Source organism: Nicrophorus vespilloides, unplaced genomic scaffold (genome assembly GCF_001412225.1).
Source record: "Nicrophorus vespilloides isolate i.1.1-1 unplaced genomic scaffold, Nicve_v1.0, whole genome shotgun sequence".
NCBI classification, from domain to species: Eukaryota; Metazoa; Arthropoda; class Insecta; order Coleoptera; family Silphidae; genus Nicrophorus; species Nicrophorus vespilloides.
In genome coordinates this window covers 1-11825 of record NW_017098001.1, presented here as the reverse complement: position 1 = coordinate 11825, position 11825 = coordinate 1, and the positions used below count along the sequence as shown (strand labels likewise).

Sequence of the window (11825 nt, the reverse complement as noted above, 5' to 3'; positions counted from 1 at the left end):
AAACAGAATTTTACGCTCCATAAAGGCACGCTCGCACGTACCACTTTTCAAATTGGACATTGCCGAAATATCTATCTGTGAGTGAGGAATAAATTCAATATGCTTGTGTTTTCGGCTCCAACAAGTGCAGATGCCGAGGCTCGGGCGCGTCTGAAATAAAACAGGAGACGACGAGAAAAAAAAAACGAACGAAGTTATAAAGAGAGAGAGAGAGAGGAAAATAGAAACAAGGAAGTAACAAAAAAAAATGTATAAGAAAAGCGCAAGGGAGGTAAAGTTAAAGTTGTGTGTGTATATTTTTTTTTTGTTGTCTCCTCTTTCTTCCCATCTCTTGCGGTAACAAGGAAAAAGTGGATTCCAACCGAAGTTGCTTTGATGCTATTAAAGGGGTGAAAAGACAGAAGAGGTTGGTTCTATGGAGAGAGCGAAACTTTTTGGCCTTTTCTTGTCCGAAGGCCGAAATAAAACTATACTAGTATGTTTAAAGTGAAGTTTTTTTGGTTTTGGTTTTACTTCTTCAGGATGATGGTAATGGAAATATAAAAGAATTCCCTCTGCATCGTTTGCCCTCGCATTGGGGTAGATACATAGATACGGGAGGGACGTTTAATATGCGTTGGACGGATGCCAGATGAAGATAAAAACAATTTGCAATAGATTTCCTCGAAAAATATATCCATATATATATATATTAGAAGAAAAAGAAAACACCCGCATCGCATCACTCACGTAATTTAATTTCGCAGAAGGAAGTACTACATTCGATCCGTTAAATTATTGCGGGACCTCGCAAATCGCATCCTCGCAGGAGTTAGTCTAAAAGCATGGATAAATCTGAGCTTAATCACTGTTGGCAAATATGTTTCCATTAAGCGGAATTGATAAACGACAGCTCTTCCGTTATCTTCTCTTTTTTTTTTGGGGTTTCAATGAAAACTCATTTTAATATAAATGTGCGTAAACACTACACTTTATTTGTGACAAACAAGTGAAGTTTCTATACTGAATATGACAGTTGCTTAAAATAGAGAAAATTTAATCTAACATAGTTACATTATTAAAAGGCTAAATATAATTTGCTATATAATATGTAGTTACCATCAGGGACGTATTTAGGTTGCTATAGGCCAGTGGTCGGAAAAGTGCGGCTCCAGAGCCGCATGTGATTCTTTGGCTCCTTAAGTGCGGCTCTGACACAAATATCCACGGAGGCACAACGACATACAAACCTGACTTACTCCAACTTTCCAACGAGATGCAATCACATTATTGTTCGCAATAATAAATATTTATTAAGTATGAAATTTAGTTTTATTTAGTGTAATAAAAATTTACTAAAATAGCAGATTTGGCTCCCATTTTTTTTTAAATTGTTGTAATGTTCATATTTATCTCTTTGGCTAATAAATTTGCCGACCACTAGGGCCTAGGCTCATGGATGAAAAAAGTCTTTTTTTTTTATATTAATCAATATCTCGCATAGTACGGCTTCGATCAGTGCGGATTCACTATAATATTATTTTTGGAAATTTCGAAACAAAATACATTTAAATTAAAAAAATGTATTTTCTTGAGTATTCTATATGCAAAATTATTAAAGTTTCTTTCTTATAAAGTTTGACAAATAAATATGTTAAAGTTTAAAAAAACAAATATTTTTTAATTTAAATTTTTCATTATTAAACATTTCGATTAAGAAATGAGACCTATACTTTACTACTTCTAAATATAAATCTAATTCAATTAAGTCCATACTTTTAACTATATTTTTTATTTATTTATAAACAAAATTTATAAACAAATTTGTTAAATAATCTAAAGTTTTCTTTAAACAAAAATATTTTTTCAAAGATTTAGATTGATTTTGATACATTACTACTACAAAATCAACAATTATCAACTAAATCAATAGTTTTTATTATTAAAGTTTTAATTGTTTTATTTGTGACAAAATTTTAATTCAATTTATTTCTTCTAAAAAAATATTTCTTCATAAAAAAACAAATTGAAATTTTCTTATATACCCTTGAATATTGTTATTCTGAATAAAGGTATATAATATATTTTTATTTACTATAAAATAAACAGTGAGTAAATCAGAATATGTCACCTAAAGCAAAATAAGTATGAGTTACGTAATGTAGTTCAAGTGCACGTCACCTGTAAACAACTTTTTACATTTAAAAATGTATACGTGAAGTGTACTTTATTGGACTCTCGCTACGTTTTGTTTTGTTTTTTTTTTGTGTCATGCGAGTGGAATTTGTTTATGCCGGTCCGCGCTCTACATACCATCCATAACCATATGTCCTTGCTACATCCTATTTACAATCCACCTGCCAAATTACTCCTGACTATTATCGTCCGATCCAAATCATCATTATTATTAGTCTGCAATATATTATATTTCATTTATTTTATAATGACTGAATGATTAACAAAGCTATAAACTATAGTCCTTTTGGTATTTCCTTGTAAAATAGTGATATTATTAAAATATATCGTTTTCTAAAGAGAAATCTTATATTTTTTTTTATCATTTATAATGAAATATGTGTTTGTCTGATTTACAAGATCTGTAGAATATGCAAGAATGCGCTTCGCTTTAGCAAGTGCTGCATGCGAAATTCCGTTCCAGGTTATGCACTGATTCCGTTTTGCATTCTTTTTTCGTTCGTCCTCAACCATACAACAACAAAAAAAATAAACACAAACGCATACGGTCTGAGTATTTATAGCCGAGGAACAGGAAATCGATGCATGCATGACACCTAGCTAGAAGCAACAACCAGTATACATTATTTTCGTGCACGTCAGAGCTCGAACGTCAAAAAGTTCGGAGCGACTAATAAACGCAGAGCTGCGACGACGACGAAACTAATTAACGTTGACTGTTGTATTTTCGCAGGATACGGCTGGGATAGGCCTCAGGCGGTGCCAGAGGAGCCGCCGCCGACGCCGTCAACTCCATCATTGGAACCACCCAAATTCGATATGATCATTAAAGAAATCGATGCGAACCTTGGTGAAACCGTCCTGCTGCCCTGCACCGTCCGGAATCTCGGCGACAAAGTTGTGAGTTTCACACATCAAAATCCCGACAACCATAATATCAGTGTTAGAATCCCGATAGTATCTTTTATTATTTGATATAGAAGTAGTTTTATTACAGAATGAGCAAATAAAAAAAGAGTAAAACATGTATTAATTAACCGCTAGACTCATCAAAATTAGCAAAAATGATCATTTCACAAAAAGGCAGTGCGCTTGGAAATTTAAGTGTGAAGGAAAGAAACCAGCAGAAGTTTTTGTTCTCAATTCATAACTGTATACCGTATGTATGTATATTGTTGATAATTACAACAATTCTACTCTTTTTTATTTCTATAATAAAACCTAATTACACAAATAAATAAGGTGAATTTACAAAGTTGAGGATGAGAATGAGGATTGGCAAAGTCCGTTAAAACCATAATCTCAACAGTGTTAGAATCCCGATAGTATCTTTTATTATTTGATATAGAAGTAGTTTCATTACAGAATGAGCAAATAAAAAAGAGTAAAACATGTGTTAATTAACTGCTAAACTCATCAAAATTAGCAAAAATGATAATTTTTGTAATAATTCCGTCACAAAAAGGCAGTGCGCTTGGAAATTTGTGGTGTGAAGGAGAGAAACCAGCAGAATTTTTTGTTCTCAATTCATAACTGTATACCGTATGTATGTATGTATATTATTGATAATTGCAACAATTCTACGCTTATTTCCTAATTACACATAGACAAAGTTGAATGAGGATTGGCAAAGTCTGTTAAAATGTTCGAGATTTTGATACAGTCGGGATTTCCATTATCGAAATTTCTACAGTGTCGAGATTATGGTTGTCGGGATTTTCAATTTCATGTCGGGATTTCGATATAGACCCCATTCTTATACAATTTGATCTACAAACCAAACTTTATCAACATTCAAACAAAAATTTAAAAAAAAAACAATCTTCGTAATTACCCACAACATATCGGGTTACCACAAGAGTTGTGTTATTTTTTTTAAACCGCGAATTTCTGCGGAAGGTTCGCCTGGAATTGGATACTCTCGAGGTTTCAGGAAGCATTGTCGTCGCATTCATACGTACACATAACCCACAGTCTCGCTGCGCGCACAAAGGACTGCTCGCATTTAAACTCGGCTCCGTATTCTATGAAATCTGAAGTCATCTCCTGAAGGGAATTCCACGGAACACGTATCATAAAGCGTCCGCTGAAAGATGTGGATTGTACCGTGAAGTTTCTTCCTCTTTTCTTTCTTTTTTTTTTCTTACTAGTATCTTCATCCTTCCTTCCTTTCGTTCTTCATCTTCTTCTCGCCCCTTTTCTTCTAATGCGTTTCCTCCATCGCTGTGTGTCCGATTTTTGTATGCATTTTGCCGCAAACAAAGATCGTTAGAGAGATTGTTAGGAGCGTCTGAGAAAAAGGGAGCAAGGATTGTGAACAGAACAGGAATGGAATGATGGTTGAGGTTGTTGCATTTCGTACAATATGTAATGTAGCTTTTGCAAATTCACTTGTATAATTCTAATTTCTTTAATTGAATAAAATAGTTGTAGTGTATATGAATACATTAAATAAATTGTATAATTATTAGAAAAAAATGAACATACACAAATCATTATAAATATTGGATGAAAATATGTAATATTAATATATAATTAAAGATAAAAATTCAGTGAATGTTTTTGTAATTTCAGTTTGAAAATGCAAAAAAAAAACAAAAATTTTTAATCAAAAAAATTACTTTAAAATTAGTTAATAGCACCCAAAATTGTAAATTAAAATTTTCCAGAAAATATAAAAGCACAAAAACTCACAATAACTAATATAAAATTGTTTTAATATGCAATAAATTTCCTAATTGAAAAATTGTGTAAAATCAATGTAAATGTAATGATAAAGTATTGATTTACAAATTTGCGAAATGTAATTAAAACTCTCCGATTTAAGTGGATTCAGAGCGACTTTCTCAATTGAAGCGATAAAATTTAATTTGATTTATCTCAAATTAATTGAATTAGCGAAACTTTTTCAATCGCACTTTTTGCTTGTAAAATACGTAAAAAAAACAGTAAAAGAGGAAAATTTTTAAACGTTACTTAATCCGTTAATTGATTAAACTTCTTTTTCGTGTATTTATTTATTTACAATCGTTTAATTAGTAGAAAATGATTAAATTAAGAATATTATTGTATTGTAGTTTATACCTATGATCAGATTGAAAGATTAACGTGTGCAATTTTTGTGCAAAGATTTTTTTTCTTAATAACTCAAAAATTTCTGACTTTTTTTAAAAATCCATATGATTATATTGTTTTATAAGAGATTTTTATCAAGTTCCAATAAATATGTTTTCTTGTAGTTCAAAAAATATTTGGAAGTTTTTACAAAATAGTTATTTTTTGAGTAAAGAAAGACTAATTTTGAAAATTCAATTGAATAATTCCAATTTCCTTAATTGAATAAAATAGTTGTGGTGTGTATGAATACATTAAATAAATTGTATAATTATTAGACAAAATTGAACATACACAAATCATTAGAAATATTGGATGAAAATATATAATATTAAATTATAATTAAAGATAAAAATTTAATGAATGTTCATGTAATCAGTTTGAAATTGCAAAAAAACATTCAAAAATTGTAACAGATATTACAAGAAATAAATATAATGTAAAAATGTATATCGAAGCAAAAGAAAATGACTATAAAATTAGTTAATTGCATCCAAAATTGTAAATTCAAATCTAATTATATGGAATTGTCTTAATATTCATTAATAATCAATAAAGTTTGCTAATTGAAAAATTTTGAAAAAAAAAGTATTGATTTACAAATATGCGAAATGTAATTAGAACTCTCCGATTTAAGTGGATTTAGAGCAACTTTCTCAATTGAAGCGATAAAATTTAATTTGATTTATCTAAAAATTTATTGAATTAGCGAAACTATTTCAATCGCACTTTTTGCTTGTAAAATACATACAAAAACAGTAAAAGAGGAAAATTTTTAAACGTTACTTAATGCGTTAATTGATTATACCTGGTTTTTGAGTATCGTTTAATTAGTAGAAAGTGATTTTTGCGCAATTTTTGATATAAAAAAAGGTTACGTAATGTAAATAGAGTTTTTTTTTCTTAATAACTTGAAAATTTCTGACCTTTTTTAAAAATCCATATGATTCTATTGTTTTATAAGAGATTTTGATCAAGTTTCAATAAATATGTTTTCTTGTCTCTTTAATTAATTATTGATAAGTTTAATTAATAATTTCTGTTTTTGCAGTTCAAAAAGTTTTTACAAAATTGTTATTTTTTGAATAAAGAAAAACTAATATTGTTGTTAAGTTATTTATATTTTTGTTTAATTTTTGATTATTTCAGATGTTGGTGATTTCAAGTAAATATCGTTATAATTAAGTGTGTCAATCAATCGATTGGGAATGGTTCCACCATTTCAGCTAGATTTCGTGTTCCACATCGTCCTTCTATCTCTGTATTATTACTTATTAACCTGCTTCATGTTATACTTCATGTACGTGTGCATAATGTAATTGGAAATAAAGAATGTGCAATAAATATAAGTGAATAAAAAAAAACAAAAATAACACACAGAACAAATAAATAAATAAAATAAAATTCAAAGTTTCATTTTGGAAACATGGGAATCGTTCTCGACTTGAAAACCACTTTTAACAGCTAATATCGCTCCCAGCAGCGACATAAATTACGATCCAAAAGTTTTGCATTCAAAACTGCCAGCATTATTGGCACACAGCCCATTAGTTTTTCCACCGCATCCATTTGTTGTCGAAGTTCCTCTGGTATCGTTCCTCTGATACGGATAACGCTAACAAACAAACAGAAAAAAAAACAACAATAGTTACAACAAAAACAACAAAAAAGTAACCAGGAACGTAACGAAACCAACAAACAATAATTGAAGCAATCATTCATTAGATAATCCAACTTTGGTTGTGTAAAAACAGAGAGAGAGAGAAGCAAATGATACAGGAATAAATCAATTCGGATTTTTCATATCTGATATTAGCGTTTTGCACGTAATGGCTCGGAGTCACGCGAAACGCCGAAACCCAATGCAAATAGTTTATAAATTATGATTCAATTTCGCTTGTGTTTCGCAATTTATTTATTACGAGCGACGATCGTAAATCTCCTAAAGGGCGTAATTATAATCGCCCCAATTTCTTTCTTTTTAATAATTCCTATAGCAATTCTGAAGATGTTTCTGTTCCGAAGTATTATGATCGATGCGTTTAATTTTCGAGCGTAGATCGACGATTTTAATAGCGAGAAGATGCAATTATGCATGGGAATTTATATATATATATTTGTGTGTGTGTACGTGCCCAAAGCACTTCTCTCCTCTGGATTATTTACAACCTCAACACGGAATTTATACGTGCGTTCGTTTATATTTAGCTTAAATTTAGATTAGTTAAATTAGATGGCTATTCTTAACTTACAATGCATTGCGCAGAGGTGGTGGAGGAGGAGGTGGAGGAATATCCTGCAACGACGGATGATTCATTGTTTCATAACACTGCGTGCCAGTTGCGCGCTCCGAACAACGGTGTCATTTACGAACAAACAAAAAAAAAATGTAATAGAAGAGGACGTTTTGCATTTCGAGCGGGAGCTGTAAACAAACGTTATGCAACCGCTTCGTAAAGCGTCTTTTGATGTACTCTTAGGTTGTTATAGCAACATCGGGGACGTCATGTATAAAGTTTTGAAGATGGATAAGCCGGATCTCGAATTAGCATCCTTTGATCTACAATCCACCTCTAAATTCCACACTTAACTTGATTCAGTTCTGGTATTCCTTTTTTTGTTCTGTCATATTCTCAATATGATTTATAATTTCTATTACCATTGAAAAAAAAAGTACAATATTCATTATTATTTATTTGCAAACAAAAAAATTATACATTAGATATTTTTATTTGTTCCATTTCAATATAATATTAGAATAATTTTTATTAATATTTCAAAGATTAGTACTGAAGTAATTGTATAACATAAATTAAACAAATTCATATAAAAAACGTTGATTTTTTTAATTACTTTTCATAATTTGATTTTGAACTTTAGAAAAGTTTGTTTGTTTTATTTGATTATTTGTAAAGCACAATTAGACAATAATTTGTATTAACATTTCAAAGATAAGTACTAAAGTAATTGTATAACATAAATGAAATAAATTCATATAAAAAAACGTTGATTTTTTGTATTAATTTTCATAATTTGATTTTGAACTTTAGAAAAGTTTGTTTGTTCCATATTATTATTTATAAAGTACAATTAGACAATAATTTGTATTAACATTTCAAAGATAAGTACTAAAGTAATTGTATAACATAAATGAAACAAATTCATATAAAAAACGTTGATTTTTGTGTTAATTTTTATAATTTGATTTTGAACTTTAGAAAAGTTTGTTTGTTCTATTTTATTATTCATAAAGAACAATTAGACAATAATTTGTATTAACTTTCAAATAAAAGTACTAAAGTAATTGTATAACATAAATTAAACAAATTCATATAAAAAACGTTGATTTTCTTCTTGTTTTTCATAATTTGATTTTGAACTTTAGAAAAGTTTGTTTATTCTATTTTATTATTTCTAAAGTACAATTAGATAATAATTTGTATTAACGTTTCGAAGATTAGTACTAAAGTAATTATATAACATAAATTAAACAAATTCATATAAAAACGTTGTTTTTTTTAATTATTTTTCATAATTTGATTTTGAACTTTAGAAAAGTTTGTTTGTATTAAAAAAAGTTTTTTTTTAAGTTTCATTATTTTCAATAAACCTTTGAAATCTCTATTTTTTCCATTTTATCATGTATAAAGTAAAATCAGATTTTGACAGACGTCGTCTGAAGATTGGTACTTCCTAAAAATCATATGTATTTATCGATAGAGACGCCATCTATATGTCAAGAAACTTATTGATTGGGGTGTTATATAAATTAATTAAAGAAAAATAATTGCAAAAACTAATTTCAATTATTTATTTCTATTTAACACTTTATAATTAATTTATTTGATATATCTTCAAAGAAATAGATTCATTGTTAATTATATATCAATACATCAAACCTAGGACAAAATATTATTTATTAAACGATAAATTATTATTAAAATCGTTGTAATATTGATACACACTTTGTTAAACTAGATAAAAGAATATATGTAGGTAAAATTTGCATAAAAGCATATCAGAGTACGTTTTAAAAGCAAGTATAAGTTAATTATGAGCACGCTTTACCTATCTAAGGGAAAATTCTAAAAGCATAAAAGTTTAAAATATGAATTGATTATGAACAAAAAAAGTTGAAATATTGATAAAATATGCAAATAAATAAATTAAAATTTGTTAGATTTACTTTTTTCTATGGAATTATAAAATTTTATATTTTTATAAACTGTAATTTCTTCCATATTTTTTTTTTTACAAGAAAACAGGAAAAGATTTGTAATATTTTATATCGTTTATAAATATTAAATAAAGTAGAAATTTTTCAAGTTTTTGTAAAAAAAACTTTTGTAATTAACTAATTGAATTTGATACAGAATGGATGCAATATTATAATCATTTATATTCATTTTTGTATAAGTTATGATTTATGGAATTATTGTAATATTTCAAATTTGTTACATTTGATTTTCTCTAGTAAATATTTGGTGTGTTCGCAGATCTCATGGATAAGGACCCGAGATCTATCGATACTAACATCTGGAACGTTCACGTTCTCAGCGGACAGCCGTTTCGAGTCGGTGTACTCACACGAAGCAGATTTCTGGGGATTAAGGATACGTGGCGTCAAAATCACGGACACCGGCCAATACGAATGTCAGGTCAACACGGATCCGAAGATGAACCTGGCGGTAGCCCTCACAGTTGCCGGTGAGTTAAACTGAGATGAAAAAAAAAACGAAAACTTAAGTTAACAATTTTTGCAATTTCGTGCAGATAGCAGAAGACCTGCAGGGATGAGCTACAAGTTCACCAACGTGGCTACAATAAAGTCGCCGAGGGAGGTGTACGTGCGAGTCGGACTTCCTATATCTCTGACCTGCGAGATAATCCCGACGTCCGATTCCGGATCATTGGCTGAGAAATCGCGCGTCCGATGGATGCACAAGGGCCAGGAAATAACGTCCGAGGTAGGTGGAAGTGCAGTCTAAATAATCGTCCCGTTGTACAGAGATGGACAGGAAAAGTGGAGAGAGCAACAACAGGATCCACTAATTAGCTAATTAGGCTTACACTGTTACAGTCCGATAGGGGCGGAATTTCCGTGGATACGGATTACAGGGAGAGGAAGATCACCAGTCGTTTGAGAGTTTCCATGGTGACCGCTGACGACGAGGGCTTCTACACGTGCACCCAAGAAGCCACCAGACAGGATTCCGTCAAGCTGAGCGTGGTTCAAGGTAAGCCACTACATTACAAACAACCGTGTTTACAGCCTACTCGGATTGTTGTTGTATTACGTATTACAAACAAATGAAACATGACACCCTCCCACCATCAGTCGGATGGACCCTTTATTTACAATTAAAGCTTTCATCTGGGATTCACAGAGTACACCAAATTAACGCATTTTCCAAGAACCACTTTGTTTACCACAAAATTTTACAATTTCTTTCTCAGAATTATTCTCATAAACCAAAGAATTTCCAAAACATCTGTTTTTATCATAATAACGTATATAAATATAAAACAAAATAATCTAGTTTTATAACTTTATTCAACTGTTTTTACAGTTTTTACTTACTTCATTTTATTCTAATTATTATATATTTAATAAATTACAAGAATTATACAAATTATTTTTATTATGTATTTTTTCATTATTTATATACCAAAAAACTTACAATAATTTTAACATAATTCAATTAATTTCAAGTAATTATGAGCACGCTTTACCTATCTAAGGGAATTATGAAAAAAAAAAAAATATATAAAATTCTAAAAGCATAAAAGTTTAAAATATGCATTGATTATGAACAAAAATATTATTATGAATTGAAATATTGATAAAATATGCAAATAAATAAATTTAAATTTGTTAGATTTACTTTTTTTATGGAATTATAAAATTTTATATTTTTATAAACTGTAATTTTTTCCATGTTTTTTTTTTACAAGAAAACAGGAAAAGATTTGTAATATTTTATATCGTTTATAAATATTAAATAAAGTAGAAATTTTTCAAGTATTTGTAAAAAAAAAACTTTTGTAATTAACTAATTGAATTTGGTACAGAATGGATGCAATATTATAACAATTTATATTCATTTTTGTATAAGTTACGATTTATGGAATTATTGTAATATTTCAAATTTACAAATTAACGCATTTTCCAAGAACCTCTTTGTTTACCACACAATTTTACAATTTCTTTCTCAGAATTATTCTCATAAACCAAAGAATTTCCAAAACATCTGTTTTTATCATAATAACGTATATAAATATAAAACAAAATATCTAGTTTTATAACTTTATTCAATGTTTTTACAGTTTTTACTTACTTCATTTTATTCTAATTATTATATATTTAGTAAATTACAAGAATTATACAAATTATTTTTATTATGTATTTTTTCATTATTTATATACCAAAAAACTTAAAATAATTTCAACATAATTCAAGTAATTTCAAGTAATTATGAGCACGCTTTACCTATCTAAGGGAATTATGAAAAAAAAAATATATAAAATTCTAAAAG

At 29.0% G+C, this 11825-nt stretch overlaps 1 protein-coding gene across 1 annotated transcript; it reads left to right on the top strand.

Annotated features, from left to right (window-relative positions):
• Positions 1-2593: 2593 nt before the first annotated feature.
• Positions 2594-10696, top strand: LOC108561517 (muscle M-line assembly protein unc-89-like). The gene is made up of 5 exons (XM_017919488.1): positions 2594-2638; positions 2776-3075; positions 9786-9996; positions 10063-10256; positions 10370-10696. The coding sequence occupies exons 1-5, from the start codon at positions 2594-2596 to the stop codon at positions 10601-10603; spliced, it is 984 nt and encodes a 327-aa protein (XP_017774977.1). The 3' UTR covers positions 10604-10696.
• The last annotated feature ends 1129 nt before the right edge of the window (positions 10697-11825 follow it).